We start from the raw sequence: 27,669 nt of genomic DNA, 5'->3' as shown, positions 1-27,669 counted from the left end.
ATCTGGCTTGCTTCAAAATGACTTAAAATGAAAATACTACGATTAGTTAAAATTAAAGATATTAACAATTGAAATTGTTCTTCAAAAAGGTAGAATCGGGATGAGATAATATATTCAATCCTATATTTGTCCCTCTCAGAAGTATTTCTGTGTTTCTGTTTCTTGTTTAAGTTTCTATTTGTGTCTGTCTATCTGTCCAATGTATATTCTCATTCCTTTGGATGGTAATACAGAGTTAATTAAACAAATCTTAAAAAGCTCTATTTAAACTGCTTATAAATAATTAGATGTTTTATATAAATAAATAAATTAGTACTTCTAAAAAAAGAAAAACACAACTTCTGAAAGGCAAGATTCAGAAACCTTAATTTTGTAATTACTGTAAACAAACCTGGACTTAGAAAAACTACCCCTGGAATTTCCCTAAGGTAGGAGAAAAGGGCTGCCTCTGGAAAAAGCTAAGACCTTTTCCAATGGTCCTTGGCCATAGTAAAATAAATCTAATAATTGGAAATAATTAAGGAAGGGCTTAAGAACTCCCAAAATTCCATGGCCTTCATCTAAAACTTTCAAATCAAAGCTCAAGGAGCCTTATCTCTTTCTGTCCAACCTATCCCTGACCCAAGGCCTAACCACCTAAAGCAGTTAGGGGAAGAGGGTGGGCTAGGTCCAGAAAAATACGGTGAGGTATGGTTTAGAGTATCTTTTTAACTGCGTCTGGAGATTAGAAATAAGCATAAAAAGTGCTACAGAATAAGCTATGCTTGCTCATTGTTTTCCAAAAAAAAGCTTTGCAATGCTAACTATAATAATTAGATCATTGTATTCTCCAGAACTTAGTCAATGTACTTTTTAAATTGTTTGCAATTATATTATGAAAAAAACATTTTTTCAACCTATGATAAATTTATGGTAAATTTTGAATTAAACAAATGTGATTTTATTCTGCTTGCATGTGTTCTCCCTAAATTTATACAAGCTTACTTATAAACTAAGCTAGCCTAAGGCAATACTGAATTGGACCGAGATTTTAGGCATATTATAATGTAATCATTTATGTGTTTTGAATATAAAGCACATAATGCAAGGCTGTGTGCCTAACAGAAGCATAAATTTCTTCCTTCTTCTATATTTCGTAGTATATCTGTCTCTTTTCCTCTTCATGAATACTGTTATTGGAAGGAAGTATGCAGGTTCAAAAGCTTTGTGAATTTAGTATCAATTTTATTTCTAATTATGTGCAGTCTGGATAAATAAAAATTATAGGTGATATGGATGGTGATGGAAAGTTTATCAAAATGGATTTCGTTTGTTATAGTCATTACTGACTATAAGCTCTAAATGAATGTAAGAGTTGTAAAAAAAGGAATTTATGAAAATGAATTCTGTCATAGTGATGACCAAAATTTTAAGTCTGTTTATTATATATTTCAAAAAAGAAGCTTTTGTGTCAAGCTGGGTATTCATATAAAACTAAAATTTAGTCTCTCTCCTTGTTAAAATAACATGGATTGTTAGCCTGTACTTAAAGTTTTTAAAAAGTTTTTTCTTAATCATCTGAGTACTCGGATTTTAGAAACAAAGATTTTACATCAGAATCCTATCCATGTTAATATCTTTAGCCTTCTCATCCTTTATTTCCGAAGACAAGTCTTCTCACTATTCAGGAAAAAACTGTTACAAATAATTTGTTCTTTTATAAGTAAGATGCTAAAATAATTTAACCTATTGCATAGGAAATGTTTGGGAAGCATTACAGTGGTTAAAAATATTTTCAATCCTGTTGCTGCTGGTAAATTTATACAGGTTAAAATAATATTATTCATATATTTGGAAATTGTATAAAATTCCTAAAAATTTGAGTCTTCTCACTATCCATGTTATATCCTAATACTGATCTGTATGATGTTCAGCAACGGTATGGTGTTTAGTCATAGTTTTAATTATTCATAAAAAGCTACAGAGATCACAGAAACAGCCAAATTAGCAGTTGTACTGCTTTGCTCTAATAATTCCCTAAAAAGATATGTAGTCAGCTGTAAGTCAGAGCTCCATCTGTAACAAAAAAAACTTTAAAAAGAAAGGCAGGACAAATATATATATCTCATTTTATCTAGTAATTAACATAACTGCAAATGTGTAAAAGTGAAACAGAACAAAAGCTCTGCTATGGTTTGTTAATATAAAAGCTGTCTAATTTTTTGTTTCTTTAAAAGTAGCTTCATTTAGAAGTGCTCATAAAAATTAAAGCTTAGATTGTAAGCTTTAACTGTTATCTTTAAATTTTAAAATTCTTTATTCTGTGTATGAAACTGACCTGGTTAAAACTAAGGTATAAATCAATATATAAGGTGAAGAATAATACTGTCTGTATTTTAGAGCTTTAACTTTTGTGTGAGATAAAAAGAAAAATATTTTCTCCAAAATCTAAGTTTCCTATAGCACACTGTCGAATTTAATGTCTAGTCAGTTAATTTAAGCAACCTAATTCAGCTTTAGTGATATATAACCTAATTTAAACAACCTAATTTGGCTTTATCGTTACACAACCTGGAATAAAAAATAAAATCTTAATATTCTGTACAATTTCATGTTTATGCAGTGATGCATTTCAGAGTATTTTGGGCAGAAAATGAAAAAGCATTTGCAAAGTCCCTTGAGGAACTGGAAAAAATAGAACTACTAAACTTCCCCATCTGGGAAATTCCTGACATTTTCTTATGCAAGAGGGACTCCCAATTTAATAAGTCAACACCTCAATTTTTAGGCTTGCCCTTATGAAACCTATTTCTGTAATAACAAACTGAATCTACTTATAATTAGAGCCTAAGAGTCATCTCCAGAAAACCTCTGCTGTTGCTCAAATGTGTTCTCTCTAAGCCAATCTCTGAGCTTCCCCAACATGGGATATGATCTCCAGGGGTGTAAGCCTGGAACTGGCATTGTGGGATATAACTGGCCTGGCATTGTGGATTAACTGACCAAAACGGGGAAAAGAAATAGAGTTTAAATCGCTAAGAGATTTCAAATTGTGTCAAGAGGTCATCCTGGAGGTTACTCTTATGCAAGTTTCAGCCAGATATTGCAAACTGCCACAATATGGCAAACCCCAACCAAAAGTATTCCTGGGAACCCTGAAAGATATCACGTGCTCTATAAAATTTTACTTATTAGGTTTTTCAGAGACTCAAAACCTCCAGATTGTTCTAATGCCAAAAAGCTCTGAAACCCAGATGTGCCGGACTCTCCAAGAATAACAACTGGTTTCATTGTTTCATCCCTTTGCCCCTTAATAACACCCTTTTTCAACCTGGAAGCATAGTTATTGCCCAGATATCCCTCCTCATTTTTGGGCCCTCTCTCTTTCACAGAACTGTACAAATGATGACAAATCAGTTTGCAGGCAACATGCTATTAAAAACATCAGTACCAGCTACTGCCCTGTGATGAAATGTAGGGACAGCTCTATGGCCCCCCACCAGCCAGAAACAGATACAAATAACAGACCTTTGCCCTTCAGCCTCAAGAAAACTAAAAGGAAAAGGCTGGAATGTTATGCAGAATCCTTTCCTGCATGACATGACCAACACCTAACAAATATTCCAAGAAGCTTCCCTCACCCATGATTTCCAGTTAACCCTCCGAGCCCACCCCAGCCAACACCCTCTCGCCCTACAGCAGCTGTAATCTTGTGACAAGCTCCCCTTACCCAATATTCGTCCTACAGCAGTTGCATCCCTGCATGACTATGGTGTTTAAATTTTAAATCTCGGACGGGCCACAGGAGGACCCGGGTTCGATTTCCGGTGCCTGCCCATGTAAAAAAATAAAAAACATAAAAAGATTAAAAAAAAAAAATTTTAAACCTCACCAATGAAAAGCTGCCAACTCCCAACTTAGTTCCCTGCTTCCAAAACTAATCAGTGGAAACCTGTCAACTTCCTATTCCCAAGCTAGACAATGAAAATCCACCACGTCCCTTTCCATCCTATATAAACTGAATCCCTCCTCTGCTCAGTGTTGCCACCACCTTAGGTATCACCTGTCCGCGCACAGCCTCGCAATGAAGTTCCTTTGACAAATAAAAAGCAGAGTTAGCATACAAGGCCATGATTCCTATCCAGACATCCCTAGTCACTCATGTTACTTTTACCTTAAGTAAATTTAAAGTAATTATTATGCACACATTGACGAGGTAAAACTATTGCTGTTGAGAAATATTTAAAATCTCTACTTATTAAGTTAGTGTGCTGGTTTGAAAGGATATATGCCCCCTAAGAAAAGCCATGTTTTAATATAAATCCCATTTCATAAAGGTAGAATAATCCCTATTCAATACTGTATATTTGAAACTGTAATGAGATCATCTCCCTGGTTGATGTGATTTAGTCAAGAATGGTTGTTTAACTGGATTAGGGGATGACATGTCTCCACCCATTTGAGTGGGTCTTGATTGGTTTACTGGAGTCCTATAAAAGAGGAAACATTTTGGAGAGAGAGACTCAGAGAGAGCAGAGAATGCTGCAGCACCACGAAGTGGAGAGTCCATTGGAGATGAAAAGGAAAATGCCTCCCGGGGAGCTTCATGAAACCAGAAGCCAGGAGAGTAAGCTAGCAGATGATGCCATATTTGCCATGTGCCCTTCCAGCTGAGAGAGAAGCCCTGACTGTGTTTGCCATGTGCCTTTCCAGATGAGAGAGAAACCCTGAACTTCATCGGCCTTCTTGAACCAAGGTATCTTTCCCTAGATGCCTTTGATTGGACTTTTCTATAGACTTGTTTTAATTCTCGGCCTTAGAACTGTAAACTAGCAACTCATTAAATTCCCCTTGTTAAAAGCCATTCTGTTTCTGGTATATTGCATTCCGGCAGCTAGCAAACTAGAACAGTTAGGATCAACTACATTAGATTTATCTCCTCTCCGTGTAAAAAACCTCACTAAGTAATAGTTTCATACCCTTTCACCGACACTGACAAATGTACTATACCAATACTATGGGTCAACAATGGGGGGATAAGGGAGTATGGGAGGATTTGGATTTTATTTTTTTACTCTCATTTCTGTTCTGGAGTAATGAAATGTTCTAAAATCAATTATGGGGATATATGCACAACATTGTAATGATACTGTGAGCCAGTGATTGTATACCCCAGATGGCTTGTGGTATGTGAATATACTTCAATAAAATTGGAAAAAAAAATCAACTGTCATATGAAAAATCAAGTACTATACATGTAAAGTATAATCTATACTAAGGTTAATATACTTTTCTTAATTTTTGTACTTTTAAGTCCCAAAAGTTCCTGTTTCTGAATATAAGCACAGGAATTTATCATGAATAATTTAAAATAAATTGCTAACATTAAAAAAAAAATCTCACTGTTTAAAGGAAAATGCTACAAGATCAGAGAGAACAAGAAAAGAAGTCATAAGACACACAATTTCAACCAATAAAGTAAAGGGAAGGGGTGACCAAACTGATAAATGAGGAAGAAAGGTTTGCAAAGGGAAATACTAAAGAAAAGCAAACTGTTTTGCCATGAAGAATTCCTCAGAGGTAAGACAAAGGATTGAAAACAGAAGGACCCACATTCTGTACAAGAAAGGTAGGATGCCCAAGGTATAGACTAAAAATTTGGCCATATGAAAATAAATATTCAAAAGTAAAGTACTCCTTAACTTCAGGAGAAAAATAAGTTATTCAAGACAAAAAAGTCAACATAATTTGCAACTTAGCTCAGCCATGACCAGTATATACATGAAGTTCTTAGTAGGAATTAGAAGTGGGGGAAGGGAGCTGAGGAATACTGATTTTGTTGACTTTTCGCATTTTTATTTTTTCACCATATATTTTTTGAATTTCAAAATAATTTTCACCAATATCACAGCAATAAGTACTTTAATAAAAGGCAGGATTTCTGAATTCTGAGGGTATATTGTTCATATTTGCAGGATCCAATGGAACCCCACGAAATTGTATGAAAAAACTAAGCTGCGATGTGCGTGGACCAAGCCACCATTAAAATATCTTGCCTAGGTCATTCTGCAATAACCTCCAAATCTGTATCCCTGCTCTAATCTATTTTCAATACAGAAGCCAGAGCTATTCTGTTAAATCATAAATTACATCAAGTCACTCCTCTGCTCAAAACTTTCCAAGGACTTCCTATGTTACTCAGGATAAAAGCCAAAGTCCTAACCATGGCCTACAAGACCTACACAACCTGCTCTCCTCTGACCCCTCTGACTTCACCTCCTACAATTCACCTTTTGACTCATTCTCCTCCAGCCACTCGAATGAGTGATCAGTCTAATACACTGGGCTGGTCTGAATCTGTTGTGTACCCTAGAAAAGCCAAGTTCTTTAATCCTCATTCAATATTGCTGGCTGGGCTCTTTTGATTAGATGGTTTCCATGGAGATGTGTTTCCACCCACTCAAGGTGGGGTTACTTTAAGAGGAAACCATTTTCGAAAAAGCTTTAGAGCCAACAGAATCCACTGAGTATACAGAGCAGACAGAGCCCATAGACCCAGACCTGTGGTGATGCATAAAGAAGACGCCCCCAGGGAAGCTGCTGAAGAGGCCTGGAGAGAAAGCTAGCAGACACCATGTGCCTTTCCAGCTGACAGAGGAAACGTGAACGTCACTGACTATTTTTTTTTCAGTGTTTCAGTTGCACAGTGAAACCATTTTAGAGAAAATCAAATATTTTATTTTCATTAAAAAAAAAAAAAAAACCTGGAAGAAACGGGAATCATTTTATACATATGTAGTTGCTATTTAAAAGTCTGTATCTCAAGACATACCAAAAGCACCTAAGGGTTACCACAACATTTTGCCCAAGTTCTAAGGAAAGTTCTGAAACTTAGTGGTATTGGTTCCATTCTTAGCCAGCCCCAGATGCTCTGGGTTGCTCATTCCAAGGCAGAAGCTTGACAATGTCCTTATGGTTTGCAATATAAAACTGGAGAGAAGAGACCATGGTCACTGGCCTTCTTAAGCCAAGGAATCTTTTCCTGGATGCCTTAGTTTGGGCATTTTTATAGCCTTGCCTTAATTCAGACATTTTCAGAGCCTTAGAACTATAAATTTTCAACTTAATAAATTCCCCCTTTTAGAAAGCCATTCCATTTCTGGCATGTTGCATTCCAGCAGCTTTTACAAACTAAAACACCTTCTAGCAGGTCCTGTTTTTCTTTGTGGCCAATGAGTTAAGATCAGATATAAAGTGTAGCCAATGTAATTTGCTAATAAATTCCTAAGTTGGATGCTACATGGGGAGTAAATGCTTAACTGGTACAACAGAGCTTCTGTTCAGGGTGATGGAAACGTTTTGTAATATATGGCGATGATGGTAGTGAATATAATTAGCACCACTGAAATGTACACTTATAAGTGGTTAAAATAAAAATTTTGCTATGTACATGTTACCAGAATAAAAAAAATTTTTTTAAGTTATGATTTGAAAATTATTTCTATAAAAAAGTCACTTATTCATTTGTCCTATATGCTTTTTTTGGCTGGCGAAGAATTCTGAGAAAATCACCACATTTTCTAGCAGAAGAACCCACAAGTTCATTTCTCTCTAACATCAAACACCCAGAAAGGACAGTTTTAGGTCCTGAATCTAATAAAATTGTTAACTATCACCATGCCCTTGGTATGTACACGTTAGAGCAGCTCAACTATTACGGCTGTTTTGTTTTTTTGGGGTGTTTTTTGCTGTATGGCAGGGTCACATTTCATTATTTTTCCATGTGAGTATCCTATTATTGCAGCACCATTTGTTGAATCTTTGTTTGGTTGGTTTTTGTTTGTTTTGCTTGTTTGTTTTTTAGGAAATGGATGGACCAGGAAACAAACCTGGTTCTCTCACATGGCAGATGAGAATTCTACTACTGAACTACCTACCCTTGCACCCCCCTCAACTATTATGTTTTTAGTGAAACTATCTGGATCAGTGCTTATTTTAAAATTGTATGGCAAATGTCACACACTTTAAAGATATGACAAAGACAAGGGTGGCTGATAAGAGTCAAATAATCATATGCATTGATTTTACAGAATAATAAAGAATTGTTTAAGATGATTACCACTAAACAACTTTAATAGTCATTGAAAACTATTCTATTTTCATGATACTTGCCAAACTGTACAATAACTAAGTCAAGTCATTTTAGGTAATTACTGAAATATAGACATATTTTCAATTTTTAGCCTCTTGTAATACTGCAGATACTAGCAAAACCCAAACAGTTGTAAGTGTAACTGTCTAAGAACTTTTCAGTTGCTTCTCCTTATTTCTTATTGTACATGATAAGGCTAAGAATTCTGCCATGCCAGGAGTTCCAGCTACTTAAGGGCCTTATGAACCCTCAGTAGCTTTACTAAAAACTACATAGAATAGGATTTTTTTAAAGCAAGGCAGTGTAACCAAAAGAATGGTTAAAAAAAAAAAGCACAAAAAAACCTTTGCACAAACAGGTCTTATAAGAAAGACTAGGGCCTCTGCTGGGGGCCTTAAAGTATTCTCTCACCTAAATTATAATGTAACAGAAATCAGAAGTTGGGCATGGGGGTGTGGGAAAGGGGAGAGGGAAATTGTTCACTGAAGTAAATATGAGCAGCAACCAGATCAATTGCAGCCATGATGCAAAGAGTCACAAATCCCTAGGTCAAATGTACAGACATAAATTTCCCATCAGCTTGATAACTCTAAGCAGCTGAGCCGCTAGATACAGTTCCCCTCCTAGCCAGACCCAAGTGAATGCAAGGCATCCCAGGATCCTGCTAGGGAAAGAGTTGGTCATGGAAAAGAAAGGGCACCAGGATTCCAAGACAGAACACTGTGATTGTTAAATATATGCCCTTGATTTTAACCTTCTGGGCATGTATGACCCAGGAAATTTGTTTATAACAGGCAAGGCAATTTAGAAGTGGACAGTATCTTTTCTGATTGGGTCCCCAATATTGGGTGTGTGTACATACATACACACACTCACACATATAAAATAAACACCTTAGAAATATATTTTGTTAACTTTAACATAAAACTATTTTGTCAAATAACCGCAGCATTTAGCTTTGTAAAGCAAAATGAGTAGGTTGAAATACTTTGTCTTATGCCTGAAGGTAATGAACTGACCACCGCATTAGTCAAATGAAGAAGTAACACTAAAGAGATTTCATTAAAAGTTAACCAAATTCAATGATTTTTTTTCAATCTTAAAACATGTAAGCCTGTTTCTGAAATTCTATAAAATAATTTAGGAAGTCTTATAAAAAACTGTATATTTAAATAAGTATTTCCTCTGAAGATTTAGTTTTTGGACAAGAAACTATAAAAGTTCTTGAAATGGTATTACTAGATACACTTTACATTAATTTATGAAGTGTCAGAGAGATATTAAAGAGATGTTAAAAATCATAGTTTTTTTAAGGTATGAATAATGTTTCTGATGCAAAAAACATTAACAAGCTATTCTTATTCTGAATGGTAAAGCAAATACAAAAGACTACTAACACTGAATAAAAACAGAAAATATTAGCAAATAACTTAGGTAACCATTCTTTAATTCTTCAGATTTATAAATATCACAGAAGGAGTATTACAGATCGATAAATAGTACGCCCCAAGATGCAGCTATACTCTTTGCTTTAATTTTATTAGAAAAGGAAAAACAGCAAGGTGGTTGGAGGACTTAAAATCACTTTAGAAATAAAAGACGCTGTGAGTATATGGTTAGTTTAGAAAAGGCAATTTCCCCCATAAACTACTACTATGTTTCTTTGCTCTCCTCAGCAGCAAATCTCAAATCTATACTTGCTGTCTCTAATTTCTCTCCCACTCCACTCAGGGTTACTTCTCCCCTCTACCAGACCCCCATCCCATGGAAACTGCTAAACAAATCCACTTCCAATTGTTAAATTCAATAATTAACAGCTGGTAAGACCGTATCTAATTGTTTAATTCAAAGTATCATTTGACAGCTAATTACTCCTTCCTAGACACTTGATTTGGCTTCCAGAACATCACACTCTTCCTGATTCATGCTTTCGCATTCTCAGTGCAAATCTCAACACAATTTAAAAGACAAATACTGTCTTAAAATTTTTATGAAAACAGTTTAAATCTCTCAGACTCCTGAAAGAGTCTCAGAAACTCCCAGGGATCCCTGACCCACATTACTATTCTACAATATTCTACATCAGAATAAGCAGCTTTCCTTAAACTTGCAATCTATTTGTGAGATTGAAAGAACACATTTGTAGAAGGAAAGGAAAAAAGGAGGAAAAGGAGAGAGAAGTGGTGAAAATTCAGGAAATGAAAACATACAGATATCACAAAGTGAAAGTAAACCACATTATTTACATTTTAAGTATTCTACTTCTGCCAAGATCTTACAAAGAAACAAACAAAATAATTTAACAAAAATCATTATTACAACACTTCTGTAGAATCAACATATCTGGTACCAAGGGGGAGTTTCTCACTGAATAAAAAAAATGATAGAATTCTAGGATACCAAAATAACTTAAACAATTCCTTAGATAACCTGTGATATTACTCTCATTATCATAGGAGCAAAATAGAAACATTTCATTCACTTTAAAAAGTCTGGAGGTTTATTCCTCTCATTTTAGAAAATCTCTCTTTCAAATAGGAAGAAGTGAACTGCTTCTTGGTGGACATATGAAGAAGGTATAATTAGACTTCTGTTCAAGTATTTAAAAATGCATTTCATATCGCTTATCTCTTCATATACAGACCAAAAATGTTTAGAGGCATAGCTGAAATTAGGTCAAATTTACAAACTTTTTTCAAGCTACTGTGACCCAATTAACCTAACCAATTATCTTACAAACTCTAAATATTAACTCTGGCAAAAGCATAATGAGACCAAAGGGTGTGCTGGAGAAAGCAAGAGTTATGGATGTGCATGTATCTCCCAGACCCAAGGTCCAACGACACTCTGTTTCAAATGTCCCTGTTTTAATAATATAGTTATATAGTTATTAAGCGATGAGAAATCTTTCTGAGATCCTGACACATACTTGAATGTATACCGTGATAAACATCGTGAAGAAAATGTTTACAACCCAAAGACTCCATATTCAGACAATCTTTGCCCATATTAAATGCCACTGTGAAAGATTACACTTGGTTATTTTAAAATACATTAAGAGCTTTCAAACTCAATTCAAATAATCTGTGTATGCCTAGGCACAAAAAGATCTTGCTCCTTTCCCCATGTAGTTATTATAACCTTTACTAGCTCACATAATTCAATCAGGAAAAACAATCAAAATCTCATTTTCTCTGAAGAACATTCTAAAAACAACTGTCTAAATAAACAACTTGGAAGTATAAAGAATTAAGACATCTTCAATTAATATAGAACAACATTAACACAATCTACATTTTCTCCATAATGCTTAGCATATTGTAGGTTTCAGAATATTCTACATATTTATATGATACAGAACTCAAAGATTCTTTAGAGACTACTTATGCCTCATTTTACATGTATGAAAAGCTGTTTGACCTTTTGCACCTCAGTATTTTTCCTTATTTTGAAGGGACTAAACTAGAACTCTACTCTCCTTCCTATTTCTAAAATTTCTCTAAAAAATGAAAGGTGGCTTTGTTAGACCATGGACTACAGTTAATAGTACAATTATAGAATGATGAGAACGCGGGAAAACTCAACTTTCCCAAATTGAATTCTTGATATTCTCACAAGCAGTGTGGGCAACCAAAGCTATAGGCTGAGCCCCCAGTCTTGGGGTTTGTTCATATGAAACTTAATCTCACAGGGGATAGGTCAAGCCTACTTAAAATTAGGCCTAAGAGTCACCCCCAAGAGAACCTCTTTTGTTGCTCAGATGTGGCCTCTCTCTCCAGCCAACACAACAAGCAAACTCACTGCCCTCCCCCTGTCTACGTGGGACGTGACTTCCAGGGGTGTGGATCTTCCTGGCAACGTGGGACAGAAATCCCAGAATGAGCTGAAATTCAGCATCAAGGGATTGAGAAAAACTCTAGAATGAGCTGAGACCTAGCATCAAGGGATTGAGAAATCCTTCTGGACCAAAAGGGAGAAGAGTGAAATGAGACAAAGTATCAATGGCTGAGAGATTCCAAACGAGTCCAGAGGTTACCTGGAGGTTATTCTTAACGCATTAAGTAGATATCACCTTGTTAACCAAGATGTAATGGAGAGGCTGGAGGGAACTGCCTGAGAATGTAGAGCTGTGTTCCAGTAGCCATGTTTCTTGATGATGATTGTATAATGATATAGCTTTCACAATGTGACTGCGTGATCGTGAAAAAAAAAATAGTACAATTATAAAATGTGCTTTCAATTGTAACAAATGTTTCACACCAATGTAAGGTGTTAATGAGGTGGTAATGGGAATCCTATATTCTATGCATGATCGTTCTGTAAACCACAAGTTCTTTAAAATATGCTTAAGTAAAAAAAAAAAATAAGTCTGATTTTGTCACATTGGATTTTAACCCATACCCGGGTTTCTTTCTCACTCCGTGAAAAAGCTAGTCTTCATCTTCAACACATACCAGAAGGCCTTCCCCCCACAAAAAGTGTAAACTATGATATTTAATGAAACATTTGTTAATTGAAAAAAAAAAGTAAACAACTTAAATGTCCCTGAATAGTTAAGAAATTCTGATGTAACCATACTACAGAACAGTGAGAAAGGGTGAAATAAAGCAAATGTAGCAAAATAATAACAATGGGTTAATCTAGGCAAAGGGCATATGAAAGCTGTAATAGCCAAACGTAAATATATTTTCAAGTTTAGTTAAGAAACACAAAAAGAAAAAACCAGGCAGAACTGTATATACTGAAATGGAAATATTCAATACACCTTTTGTTATAAAAACTAAAAATCATGCAAAATTACTTTAGCAATTTTAAAAGTCAATAAAAACGTTCACAGAAAAATAAAGGCAGGTGTTAGTGAAATGACTAAGGCAACTACATATAGATGTAGACTCAAGACAAGATGCAAAGGAAGGGAATTTACAAGGCTGAGCACCTATTTTGTGTACTTCATTTACACACTGGTATAAAGGTACTATACTAGTACCTCATTTAATACCTTAACTTTGCACATGCTAGGTTTTTGTTTTGTTTTTTTTTTTGTCTCTAATGCTGTAAAAACCCTCCATTACTGTTCTTAAGATGTTAACCAGAACGGTCTTACCATGTATTAATAATAACAAAGTCACTGATGTTCCTAATTCAAAATGGTAAATTTGTGCAATCAAGTTAATATTTATTTCAAAGGTAAGTGTACCTTGTTCTAACAAAACTTGACACATGAATTTTGAACGCAGAGAAACAGAACGTTAGGAGTCAGAGAAGGGTGTTAGATGAAGCAATTAAAACCAAAGGGTTCTGCCCATTTCTCATTCAAATTAAAATAGTGGCCCAAAATAACAAAAACGAAAACAAAATGGCAAGAAAACAAGGGGGAAAAAAAAAAAGAAAATAGTGGCCAGAGCTAGATCTGTGGTCTCCTAATTCTCAGGTCTTTCCATGTGATCTACCAATGCGAGGTAATCCAATTATTTGCATGACATCTTTGCTTTATAAAAGTCTTTACCATAAACCCATCTACATAATCTGGTTTAAAAAAAAACATTTAATCTGCCAAAATCACTGACAAACATCTCAGAAATACGGAAAGCAAACCGCCTAAACTGAGTCTCACGGATTAAAAGGAAAATATTTTTACGCCAGAACCTCGGTTGGCCCCTAAATGGCATTAATACATGCACACTAAACGTTGAATGAACGTGCCTGATTAAAGCAGGAAAAGAGCCTCAGCGTAATAATTCACCGTAGCCATTTTTGATGAAACTCTTTGTAATCCTACAGACAAGAAGGAACCCTTCAACTTAAAAGAGCTACGACCTCCAATGTAATGTGGAAGGAACAAATCTAAAGGGCAGACTGCCGGGCTCAGCAACACAGCTGCAGCACTCAGACAGCTGTGGCAGTTCCGAGAGGGAAAGGCTGAGGCTGTCCCGGCCGCGCACGCACAGGAACTCCCTTCCAACACTCTGGCCCCACGTCCTCCTTCAAGCAGGCGGGCGCCGCGGACGGACGGAGAAGAACCCGAGCCCACGGTCCCCGCGGCTCCGCACCGCGTCCCGCGACCCGGAGGCCGGCGCAGGGGAGCGCCTCGGGCCTCGCGCGGCCGCCTCAGCCCTCGGGACACCGGGCCGGGCCCAGGCTCGGGGCTCAGCCGCCCGGGCGCGAGGAGGACGGTGAGCGCACCGGGGAGGCCGCACGACGCCCCGGCGCCCATTTTGTCTGCGGCCTCCGCCCCTCCCTCCCGCCCGCTCCCGGGCGAGGCCGCCTACGCGAGGCCCGGGGCTGTGCCCCTCGCTGAGGCCGTGCCCCTCGCTGAGGCCCCACAGGCCGGGCCCAGACGCCCGCCCCGCCTCCGCCCTGGCTCCTCAGGCCCGCGGCCCGCACCCGTCCCCTCTTCAGCCCCCGAACCCCGGGCTCGGGCCTTGTCCAGACGGGCCCCCGCCCTCCCCTCAGCCCCGGCCCGCCCCGCGCAGCGTACCCCCCGGCGAACAGATGCACCAGCGTGTCCCCCTGGCTCATTCTCTCTCGCGCATGTCCGCCCGCCGCGGCCCGCAGCCTGGTCCGGGACTGGAGACGCACAGCAGCCCTGCACGGAGAGGAGGGCGAGGAGGGCGAGGAGGGCGAGCAGAGCAGCGGCCGCACGAAGCAGCGCGCCAGCTCCTCCCCGCGCCTCCAGCCGGGCGCTCGGCCCCAGAGCCCGGGGGCGGTGCGGCGCGGCGGGGGCGGGACGCTGGGGGTACGTGCCCGGTGGATGACGCCCCCTCACATAAACAGAGGCTCCCATTGGTCTGCAGTGCGGTGACGTCATGCGACCGACATGCCCTTTTCACGTGATCGCTAGGGCTTTCTCAATGAAAGGGGTCGTGGGGCGGGGCCACAGCGCGTGCCCCGAGGGTAGTAAGTCGGGGTTTCCCGGCACCACCGCGCGCCCTCCGGCCCGGGACCGTGTTCCGGGTTCGCAGGCGGCGCTGGCGCGAAGAGCTCGCGTAGTCTCTGATTCACCTTTGTAAAATTGGATGTATGACCCCGATTTCTTTTTCCTAGTGTCTGCTTCTCAGTAACACTCTCACTATGTATGGAAAGGCTTGTGCCAGGGTGCTCCCGGCACCAAAGCTTGGTCTAGTGGAAAATTGGGACCAGTAGGGGAAAGGAAAAAATCATGGAACACTCCTGCTAGAGAATATTATGTAGTCGTGGCAAGGCGAGGTATATGAGTGTGGAGACTGCGTCTCCAAGACGCAGTCAATAAAAGAGGCAAATTGGATTAAAGCACTGTTTTAAAAGGAATAGGATTTATTTACAGTGCCAGTTTGAAATTGTTGTGCAGCTCAGAAAAGCCATATTCTTTAATCCTGACTCAATATTGTTGGGTGGGATCTTCTTGATTGAGTTGTTTCCATGGAGATGGGGCTCTGCCCATTCAAATTGGGTCTTAAAGTCCTTTTAGAGGGAGCCATTTTGGAAAAAGATCCAGAGCCAACAGGAGACCCAGACATTTGGAATCGCAAAAAAAAAAAAAAAAAACACGGTCTGGGAGAAGCTATTTGAAAGAGAAGCCGAATGATCAGCTCACACCAGTCACCTGCCTTCCCAGATGATAGAGCTATTCCGGACCCATAGGCATTCTTGAATCAAAGTATCTTTCTCTGGATGCCTTAGCTTGGACATTTTTAAAGCCTTAGAACTGTAAACTTGCAACTTAATAAATTCCCTTTTTTAAGTCATTTCATTTCTGCTATATTGCATTCTGGCACCTTTAGCAAACCAATACACTGACTCATTATTGTGACCAGCAAATGTTTCTTGCATGTATGCGCAAGAATGTGAAAGACAAGGAAAAGAAAATCACCAGGACATGATGAGTAAATAATTTTGACTAGTATTTCTAAGGTGCAGCAAAGCACAGAAAATATTTCAGATGGAACAAATGTTATTTCCCAACACTTTGCAGTCATGACTGCCCTTCTACCTGCAAAATGCTCACCATTCTTACCCAGCCATGTGGAATTATATAGGGCCCATCTTCCTTTTCTTCTAGGACCACTTCCTCTATGAAATCTTTCCTGAGTGCTTCAGCTTCTGTGCTCTTTACCTTCTCCTGAATTCCTCTAAAGTATACAGACTGCATCCCACTGACAAGTGTTCATCAACTCCATGGTAAATACTCAGCATAAAATGAAGATAAGGGTACTGTATTCTGTTTCTCTAGGGAAACAGAACCAACAGGAGATATCTGTAAATGTTATGAGATTTTATAAAAGCGTCTCCAGCAATTGTGGGGATGTACGAGTCCAAATTCCATAGGGCAGACTGTAAACTGCTAACCCCGATGAAGGTTTTGGGTGAATTCCCCACGAGAAGTGGACTGGCTGCATTCAAGGTGAAAATTCTCTCTTCTGACTGCTGAAGTCATCAGTTCTCCTTTTAAAGCCTTCAACTGAGTGGCTTAAACATCTCTCATTGCTGAAGACCCAGTCTTCATTGATTGTAGGTGTGATCCGCTGTGGATGCATTCAACTAACTGGTGATTTAAGTGCACTGAATGTCCTTTCACTAACAGGCAGTGCTTCTTGACCAAACAACTGGGCACCTTTACCTGACCAAATTGACACTTGAACTATCACAAGCACCCACCTCACAAGGTACTTGTGAGGACTAAATGTGTTAAAATATATAAAGCATCTAGGGCAGTGCTATGTAAGTGTTAGCTATAATCATTATTAGTATTATTTTTACACTTTGTATTTTTATTAAAAATTTTACAGTGGTAACATATATGAAATGACCTTACATTTTTAACGAGAAAAATGGCTTCTGGTATTTCTTTGGCACTTACTAATGTGCCAGGCTGTGAGCTAAGTGCTTTACAGCATTGTCTTACTAAGAGCTCACAACTGCCCACTGAGGTAAACAATATTATCTCAATTAACGCATGAGGATACTGAGGTTTAGAATAAAATAATTTACCCAAGATTACCCAGTTTAACCAGAGGAGCTTGGATGTGAATAGAGCAGAGTCTGTCTGACTCCAGAGCTTCTGTTTACGAAGTAATAGCTGCCTATTGGGTGGGGTGGGGTGGGGGGTGGGGTGGGGGTGGGGTGTTGGAAAAAAACAGAAAAGTAGAAATGAACTTTGTGCACCCTGGCCATACTTTTCCCACACCATTGCATTAACATTTTGGGATATTCTTTTTTTTTTTTTAATAGCAGCTTTATTGAGATATAATCATATACTGTAAAAACTCACCCCTTTAAAGTGTACAATTCAGTGGTTTTTATTATATTTGCAGAGTTGTGCAACCATCACCACCGTCTAATTTTAGAATGTTTCTTCACCCCAAAAAAGAAATCTCATACCCCTTAACAGCCACTCCACATTCTCCCTCACGCCACACCCTGGCAACCACTAATTTACTTTCTATCTCTATGGATTTGTCTATTTCAGATACTTTATATAAATGGAATCATACAACATGTTTCCATTTGTGTCTGGCTTCTTTCAGGGTTCACCCATGCTATAGCAATTTTCAGCACTTCACTCTTTTTTTTTTTTGGCTGAGTAAGGTTCCATTGCATACAAAGTTCACATTTTGTTTACCCATTCATAGACGTTGATGGACATTTGGGTGGCTTCCGTGTTTTTGCTATTGTGAATAATGTTGCCATGAATATTTCTGCCCAAGTCTTTGTCTGGATATATGTTTTCATTTCTCCTGGGCATATATCTTAGAATTGCTGAATAATAGAGCTCTAAATTTAACCCTTGGAGTAATTGCCAAACTGTTTCCCGAATGGCATCAGTATTTTAGATTTTTAGACAGCCCTAACTAACTCTGTAGCTATGACACAGTGGATCCCAGAATAACTTCATTCAGTGGGATGTCTGAAACTGGGTAACAGAGAGCCAGAGTTCTTGTAAGAGTTATTCCCACAGGAGCAATATTAATTCAGAATGTTTCCTTGTGGACCGAGACTGCCCCGCACGCTTGGGTGCTGGGTCCGGGGGCTCCGGCCGCGGGTACCCGGGGCTCTCCTGACCCGGGCTGAGCCTCCCGCCGCCCGCCCGGTTCCCCGGCGCTAGCCTCGGGTGCCTCGGGCGAGCCCCTGCGCTGCACCCACAGCCTCCGGCGCTTTTTGTGCAGAAGGACCTTCGAGCGCCGGGCATGGGGCGCAGACCCCGCGCTGGCATCAGGTCATCCGTCACCTCCCGGCCCCCCTGCTCCTACCCGGGACTCTGCTCGGACGTGTGCTGTCTTACTGGATCCAGAAAGAGAAGCTGAGGGCCAAGGGGGCGAGGACACCCGATGCCTGCCTCAGAATAAACAATAAACTCACCGTCAAGTGCGGGGATTTCCTGATTGATTTCATTATCTGACTGGGGATTTCCTGATTGGTACTGGCCTGGAGTTTCTTAATTTCTGCTGGACTGAATAAAACTAGTAGCAGCTATTTTGGGAGAAGTAGAACACAGAGGGACTAACGTTTTCAATTTCTTTCTTTTTTTGTTCTCCTCTTAGCTTCTGTTGGTCTTATAGGGTTTCAAGAATCTGGAGTGACAGTTGATAGCACAAAGTTTTAAATATTTGATAGTGTGTGTGTGTTTTTCTTTAATCTTCCCAACTTCTTACCTAATTTAGTGGGAGGTTAGGAGAGATTGTTTCATATTCTTTTAGCCAGATGCCATTTTATTGAATTTTTTCTTTGCTTTTTTAAAAAGCAGTTTTATTGAGATATATTTGTACACCATACAAACTATCCAAAATATATGCATTCATCACCACAATCAACTTTAGAAAATTTTCATTACTCCAAGAAAAAGAAAACAAACAAACTTTCCTTACCCTTTATCCCCATCCCCAACCCCCATTATTGAGCCTCAGCATTGATGTGGTACGTATGTTACTGTTAATGAAAGAATATTAAGAAAGTACGGTTAGCTACAGTTCATAGTTTGCAATTTGGAGCATTTTCCCCTGTGTACCCCTCCATTATTAACTCTTTGTAATAGCATTGTACATTTGTTTTAGTTCATGAAAAAACATTTTACATTTGTACTATCAGTCATAGTCATTGTCCACAAAGGGTCCACTGTGTTACATGTTTTATCCTCTAGCTTTCCTTCTAATGACATATATGACCCTAAACTTCCCTTTAGCATTTCTTGTAGGACTGGTCTAGTGGTAACGAAGGTTTTGTTTATCTGTGAATGTATTAATCACTCTTTTTTTTTTTTTTTGATGCTTTATGGCTGGGGTCACTTTCATTCTTTTGCCATGTGAATATCCTGTTATTGCAGCATCATTTGTTGAATTTTTATTTGTTTTTCTTCCTTTCGTTTGCTTGGTTTTGGGAGGTGCATGGGCCGGGAATCGAACCTGGGTCTCTCACATGGCAGGCGAGAAGTCTACCACTGTTGAACCACCCTTTTTTAGAAAGAGTTTTGCAAGCCTTTAAATTTCCCAGACCTACATGACACTAAGAACTTTTTGTTACTTAAAGTTTCACTATGTGCCCTAATTACTCCTTCAGTGTCATTGTTCAAGATGTCAATGAAATCATCTGTACTCACTTGTCTGGCTACAGCTAAACATTTTGTTCTTTTTACTTTCGTTGATTGGGAAAAAATTAAAATTATTTTCAAAGCCATTCCATGATTCTGACTGAGAATCACTTTCACTTTCAAATGAGATAGAATAGCAGGTATTGGAAACAGCAATAAAACCAGAAAAATATATGAAACTGTGGCTTTCAAGATACTGGACATCAGACATTGAAACGCAGAGATCCCTGGGAGATGGGAAACTAAAACAGTGATCTACATACTTATTACCTACAGAGAGTTTGCAGGCCATGGCACCAGAAAAGGGACCCCAGGTGGGCCTGACAGACTCCCGGGGACGAAGAAATGCAGCTGAGAGTCTCGGCAGACTGAGGGAGCTAGGGTTAGTGGGACAGAGTACCTGAGAGGAGAGACCTGGCCAGAGAACCTGCGAAATCTGCAGAGTGGACTTCTTGAATTTTCAGCTGAGTACTGGTCAATACATGCTTTTAAGAAAACTCCCTGAGGGAGGTTAAGAACCTCCTCAAAGGATTAGCAGGAACAATTCTTGGCATTCACACAGGCCCAGGGTTCCCATTAGCTAGAATGGGAAAAATCTCATAAATCATGGGGCATTGGGTGTGGTATTCAGGGGTGGGGGTGGGGGTATCTCACCTCACTAGTAGGAAAAAATTAGCCGTAGATAAACACTGTTCCAGACCTGCCTAACAAATCTCAAGCAGGATCTGAAAGAATCAAATTGTTTCTAATTAGCCACATCACTGACACAGAAATCTATTTTCAGGAATACACAAATATCCTGCACCTGACAAGGTAAAATTTACAATGCTTGGCATCCAATCAACAATCACTAGAGATTCAGGAGGGAGGAAAATACAACCCATAATAAACTATTGTTTGGTCCTTATACTAAATGTCAAGAATATAGTGTCACTTGAAGGCAGACTGTGAGAAGTTAAAGATGTATTCTATAAACCCTAAAGTTTATAAAGTACCAAACTTTATAGGCACTATGAGTACTCTAAAGTACTCATAAAATAATGAAACAGAGTTATATCTAATCAATGATCTGAGGCGATAAAATGAAATCACACCAAAAAAGAAAACACATTTGAAAAGAAAGCAGAAAGAGGTGGAAAAAGGCACAAAGAATACATGGGACAAACAGGAAATACCAAGATGATAGACTTAAGCTTAACTATATCAATGACTACATTAAGAGTAAAAGGCCTAAAATCCCCAATTAAAAGGAGAAGATTGTCAGATTGGACAAAAAAGCAAGACCCAACTACATGCTGCCTATAAGAACTTTAAGTATAAAGACACACAGAATGTCCCCGTTTAGAAGACACTTTCAGATTATATCCTTTGATATAATATGTGTGTGTTTTGTTCAATGTTACTGGGCGAATCATGGATAAATTTACATCCTTACTTGAAAGCTAGGTGCTTAGGTTTATACAACATATGTTAAAAGTAGAGCGTAAAGCAATACTTCAAATATTTTTCTGTTACACGGAATGGCATCATTAAACTAGATGTCTTGGAGCAATACATTGAGGGGGTAAGGGTGAGGGTCACATTTCATTCTCTTTCCATGTGAATAGCTTATCACAGCATCATTTGTTGATTTTTTTTGGGTAGGGGAAGGTGGGTTAGTGCCTGGGCTGGAATTCGAACCCGGATCTCCTGTATGGCGGGTGACAATTCTACCACTGACCTACCCATGCATGCCTCATATTTCCATTGACCTACCCATGCACATCTCATGTTTCCATTTTGCTGTGACCGTTGTATGTGCACATCTCTTAGCTGTACCATAGGAAAATGTGGTTAAATAACTCAATGGACACTTACCTTGCTATGACTTTGATATAGATCTGACAATGCATTCTACTTTTTGTACTCTTGCTTTATGTCTAATTTTAAGTTGAACATTAAAGGAACACAGTATTTGTAACTCTGCCAATATCTATAGAGGTCTGTGGCAGTTTTTGTCTTTTATGAACTTTTTATTCCCAAGAAAGGCAGGAAAACACTTTTCCCCCTGACTGAGTTAGTGTTGGTTATCACAATACTCGTGGCTTTGGGACTTTGGATTGGTAGATATTTATGAAAAAGCATTGCACTTTCTATGTGATCTCAACCGCATAAACATGTGTGCTCAGGTGTATGCACATAAAGGACCTAGAAATACACGTCAAACTGTAAACTGCTTGTGATTCTCGATGGCTTTTATGCTCTTTGCTTCTTGTGCTTTTCAGATTTCTATATTGCACAATCAACAAAATTTTTTTAAATGTTATTTTAAAAACAAAAAAATATGCACAAAGGCATAAATATGTTAAAAGCAAAAAGATGGAAAAAGTAAATTGTGCTAGCACTAGTCAAAAGAAAGCTAGAGTGGCTGTACTGATGTCAGACAAAGCTGATTTCAGAACGAAGAATATCACCAGTGACAAAGAAGTTGTTTTCATAATGAAAAAGAGTCAATCCGTCAAAAGGGCATAACGATCCTAAATGTTTATTTACCTAAGGACAGAGCTTCAAAATACATGAAGCAAAAACTGTTAGGTGTATTCGGAGATTTTAATATTGCGTTCTTAACATGTGATAGAACAGGTAGACAGAAAATCAGCCAAGTATACTGTAACTTTGACCAGCACTATTAACTAACTTGTCCTAATTGACATTTATACAATACCACACTTTAAAAAAATACACCTTCTTTTCAAATGTACAGGGACCATTTATCAGTTAGACCATATTCTGGACCACAAAACAAGTCTCAAAAAATGTAAAGGGGCTCAGGCCATACGCATTATATTCTCTGACCACAATGGAATTAAATTAGAGACCATAATTTCAGCTGAACTCCAGGATTGTTTTAGTCTTCAGTGCATCCATTCCTCATATAGCTTGATTCCTATAAGTTCAGTGTGTGCATGATTCCACTCTTAAATGGGCAAAGACGGGCTGTGCACACAGCATGGAGTGAGGTGCTGGGAGCGTGTATGTGCGAGGTGGGTAACTGAAGAAGTGTTAAGTGGATGAAGTTGTGGGTGTGAGTGAGACGTAGTGCACCACCCATTCCGGTCCAAGGAACATTTATTGACAGTTATGCCACTAAACTTTATTCAACCAATTTTATCAACTATGGATAAGATACATTGGTGGATGCTGTCACATGTATTACCTCATTTTGTTCTTACAACAATCCTATTGGATTAATTTTTTTCCTACCAATGATATTTAATTTGGTGATTTGCTATCACAAACATTTTTAGGGCAGTATTTCCATCACAGAAACCATTTTGGGGTCAACTGACACCATTTTCCACAGGACCTCATCTTCCCTTTTGCCTAAGTGGCTTGACATGTGGCATTCTTTGAGTCCTAGTATGATGCTGCCACTGGAAGTATTATCAGGTTGCAGTATTATTCCCTCTTGCTACCTGGAGCTTCAGAGGGGTAGAAGGAATTAGTTGCTCAAGACCTCCCAGCTCCTACGGGACTGCAGGACTGGGCCCGCAATCCAGAGGCTTCCACCTGCAGTGTCTGCCCTGGTGGGTGTTGGCAATGGGCTATCTCTGGAGGATGCTCACTAATGTTCGAACCCCCTCATGAATTCCAGTTTTCTCCCACTGGACAAAATTCCGACACCTTGCTGGGTGCACTTAAACACCCGCTCCCACCTCCTCCCCTCGAAAGGTTCACCAGGGCAGCCAGACCCAGCACCCACCCAGGGGCTTGCACCCCTCCTACCTCTGCAGCTGCGTCCAGGCCAGGACCCAAGTGCCGCCCTTACCAGCTGCCCCCAGAGACCACAGCGTCCTCTTGGCCTGCAGCCTGCAGTCTGACTCTGATTTGCCAGAGCAAATCTTTCTTTCACCAAGTATGGTACGGCCGATGTCCTGATTATAACCCTTTCAGGAAGAGAGACAGGCACAGAGGAAGAGAGAGAAAAAAGAGACCTCAACTCCTTTAACTTGGCACTCGAAGCCCACGTGTCTGCGGGCCGCCGCCCCCTCTGTTCCACCTCTTCCACCAGCCCGGGGCACTCTAGCCGGCCGAGCTGCTGCTGCTGCCCACACTCACACACTCACACACTCACGCAGCCCCTGCTCTCCTCTGGGCCTTCAGACTTGCTGCTCGCCCTGGGACACTTCCCTCCCCTCGTGTGCCCTTCCCAGCCCTGTGCTGACCTCTCCGCACCTCTGGCCGGGGGCTCCCTGAGGGCTCACAGTGGGCACCCAGCTTCCCCAGGTGGGAAATCATCCCATATTTGACTGTTTGGCTTCCCTGGCCCTTGGCGTCGTGGACACTCAGTAACTATTTTCCATGTGCCCTGTGCCAGGCAGCTGTCACTGAGTTTATATCCTAGGGTAAAATAGACAATAGGCTGGTCAACAAATAAAATAATTTATTACGGTGAAGATGAATGATGGGAAGGGCTAGCTGGGACTGAGTGGCTGGGGACAAACTGTCCAAGAACGCGGCATTCATGTGGAGGACTGACTGACAAGAAGATGGGGTGAAACACATTCCCCCGGAACACCAAGTGCAAAGACCCTGAGCAAGCTTGAGGCGCAACGGGGAGCCTGGAGGGACTGGAGTGGAGAGAGCGAAGAGGAACAGCGATGGGAGAGCAGGCTGGGGAGCGAGCCAGGGGCCAGGCTGGGTTGGCAATTGCAAGTCAGGGCAAGGGCTTTGGATTTTATTCTGAGTAAGATGGAAAACGAACAGAGGATTCTGAGCAGGACAGTGCAAGCAGCCCGTGTTCCATTTCAAAAGATCACGCTGGTGATATGTGGAGACTGAGTGGAAGGAGGGCAAGGAGGAAACAGGAAGCTGGTTACGAGGCTCCTGCAGGTGGTGACTTGGAAAAAACATTTCCTGTTAGATGATGGGTGGGCTGGGGTGAGGAAAGAGTGAACGGATCGGGATGAGGGGGAAAGTACCTTTTTTTCCTTTTACAAAAAAAATTTCAAAAATTTTGTAATTTTCAACTAAAATTCATGAGTAAGGAGTGCTAAAGTTTCTGTGAATACAGCAAGGAATGAGTCTTGGAGGATTTGATTAGAACAATAAGTGCCGTTCACTGAGCTTCTACTGTGTCCTGGATACTTATTTTGCCTCTCTGTATCCTTGGGTCTAAGATGAGTCTCACGTAGGCAGCATGTAGATGGAACATATTTTTAAGTACCTTCTGCCAATATGTATCTTTTAACTGATGAATTTAGTCTGTCAACATTCAGTTATTACTGTAAAGGCGTTTCTTGAATCCACCATTTTATCCTTTGGTTTCCATTTGTCACATCTATACATTCTTTTCCCTCTTTCTCTTTTTATCCTTTGAGACTGAGAATGGTGACCTCAGAGGGCTTTGTGCTCCCGCCATGCATCTGCCTGCCTCCCTCAGACACCTGCTTTACATGCAGAGTTTCATTTCATCCTTAAGACAATCCCACAACCTCTCTCTCTCTAAGCCAACTTGGCAGGTGAACACACTGCCCTTCCCCCCACATGGAACATGACTCCCAGGGGTGTAAACCTCCCTGGCAATGTGGGACAGAAATCCAGGGAGCAGCCGGGACCCGGCATCATGGGATTGAGAAAGTCTTGACCAAAAGGCAGAAGAGAGAAATGAGGCAAAATAAAGTGTCAGTGGCTGAGAGATTTCAAACAGAGTCGGGAGGTTATCCTGGAGGCTATTCTTACACATTACACAGATATCACTTTTTAGTTAATGGCGTATTGGAGTGGCTGGAGGGAAATACCTGAAATTGTTGAGCTGCATTCCAGTAGCCTTGTTTCTTGATGATCAGTGTATAATGATATAATGTTTACAGTGTGACCATGTGATTGTGAAAAACTTGTGTCTGATGCTCATTTTATCCAGGGTATGGACAGATGAATAAAAAATATGGATAAAAACATAAATAAAGAATAGGGGAGACAAAGGGTAAAATAAATTGGGTAGATGGAAATACTAGTGGTCAATGAGGGGATGTATGAATTTTTTCTTTTTATTTCTTTTTCTGGAGTGATGCAAATGTTCTAAAAATGATCATGGTGATGAACACACAACTATGTGATGGTATTGTGAGCCACTGATTGTACACCATGTATGGACTGCATGAGTGTGAAGATTTGTCAATAAGAATATTAAAATACAAAGATAACCCCACAAGAGAGTGTTGCCTCCATCAGCATATGGACAAGGAAGCAGATGCTCTAAGGAACCACTGGTGAGCACAGCAGCTGGAAATGCACCCCAATCCTCTTGACTCCTGTCTGTCAGCTCTCGGTGTCCCACTCTGTCCCCTGCCCTGAGCTTCTCCCAACACTGGCTTCTCCTCCTCTCTGCAGCAGAGCATCAGAGCTTCTAGCAGTGGAGACCCGAGGTTGCAGGTCTTATTCAGGTAGAATTGCTGAAATGGGACACTGAATTGAATGCCCTGTGAAATTTTAGTCATAATGTCTCGCTAACACAAGGTCCGAGCAGCAGGGGAGACTGACTTATGGCGTTATTCCAGGCACTGAGACTCCCTCTGTTTTGGTTTCTGAGCTGGGCTCCATCTCATCATCCCCTTCTCGGTCCCATCAGAGGAACCAGCCCCACTCAGGGAACTCTGCTCTCATCCTTTAGCCCTCCGAGCAAAGTGGCAAACTTATTTTTACAAAAAGGAAAGGGAAAGAAAGGGAGGGAGAAGCGAAGAGTGGGCTGGCAGCTGGCAATGCCACCAAATGCAGGCCGCGCAGGCGGAGGGGCGTGGGGGGCATGTGGGGGGCGAGACCAGGCCAATGCTCCTGCACGTGGCACTGGGGCCAGGGAGGGGACCGAGCTCCTGAACCGCCTCTGCAGGCTGCCGAGTCCACCTCCACCCCAAGCAGTTTTCCGCCGACCTGGAGGAATGGCAGGTCTGGACACAAGCCAGAAGTGGCTATTGCTTTTACTCAACCCATAGCTCACGCTGCCACTTTCTCTTCAGGGAGCCACGGGGCCAGGAACACAGGTTTTTTTTTTTTGTTTTTAATGCAATTTTATTGAGATATATCCACACACCATAAATCATCCAAAGTGTACAGCCAGTGGTTCACAGTATCATCATACAGTTGTGCATTCGTCACCACAATCAATGTTTGAACATTTTCATTACTCCAAAATATAAAAATATAAATATAAAAAAAGAACACCCAAAACATCCCATCCCTCTTATCCCCCCTATTATTTATTTGTTTTTTTAGCCATATTTTTTACTTGTCTGTCCATACCTCGGATAAAAGGAACAGCAGACACAAGATTTTCACAATCACACAGTTGCATTGTAAAAGTTATATCATTAATACAAACATCTTCAAGAAACAAGGCTGCTGGAACGCAGCTCAACAGTCTCAGCTACTTCCCTCTAGCTACTCTAATACACCATAAACTAAAAAGGGATATCTATATAATGCGTAAGAATAACCCCCAGGATAACCTCTCGACCCTGTTTGAAATCTCTTAGCCACTGACACTTTATTTTTTTATTATTTTTATTCGTTCATTTATTTTTTGGGGGATGCATGGTCTGGGAATCGAACCCGGGTCTCCCACAAGAAAGGCGGGCATTCTAACCGTTGAACAACCCGTGCACCCTGACACTTTATTTTGTCTTATTTCTCTCTTCCCCCTTTCGGTTGAGAAGGCAGGAATGCAAATTTGAGGAATGGAGAGAAAAAGTTGACAAGGAAGAGGAAACAGCAGTGGGGGCAGGTATCATCAGGTGGTCACAGAGACAGTGCAGCCTCCATCCCGGAGCATCCTCACCCCAACCAGGGGAAAAAGGCCTTTTCATCTGATGGGAAGAAACAGCTCATTGTATAGTGGGAAAGGCTGCTTATGGACAGGGCAGATGGGATCCTACCCTTAGAGAATGGCCAGTCTGGAGAGGTACAAGGAGCTCCCAGTCTAATGGACTCTGTTCTTAGGAAG

The 27,669-nt window shown here is 40.3% G+C and overlaps 1 protein-coding gene across 1 annotated transcript in view; it reads right to left on the bottom strand.

The window, feature by feature from the left end:
* The window catches only part of SLC25A36 (solute carrier family 25 member 36), a 53,111-nt gene extending 38,280 nt beyond the window's left edge, over positions 1-14,831 (bottom strand). The window contains exon 1 of the mRNA XM_077130264.1: positions 14,610-14,831. Within this exon, the coding sequence (XP_076986379.1) occupies positions 14,610-14,650 (41 nt within the window). The 5' untranslated portion in view covers positions 14,651-14,831. The remainder of the gene's footprint in view (positions 1-14,609) is intronic.
* Between the last annotated feature and the right edge of the window lie 12,838 nt (positions 14,832-27,669).

This window comes from Tamandua tetradactyla, chromosome 15 (assembly GCF_023851605.1).
Source record: "Tamandua tetradactyla isolate mTamTet1 chromosome 15, mTamTet1.pri, whole genome shotgun sequence".
Taxonomy (NCBI): domain Eukaryota; kingdom Metazoa; phylum Chordata; class Mammalia; order Pilosa; family Myrmecophagidae; genus Tamandua; species Tamandua tetradactyla.
This window is presented reverse-complemented; position numbering and strand designations above follow the sequence as displayed.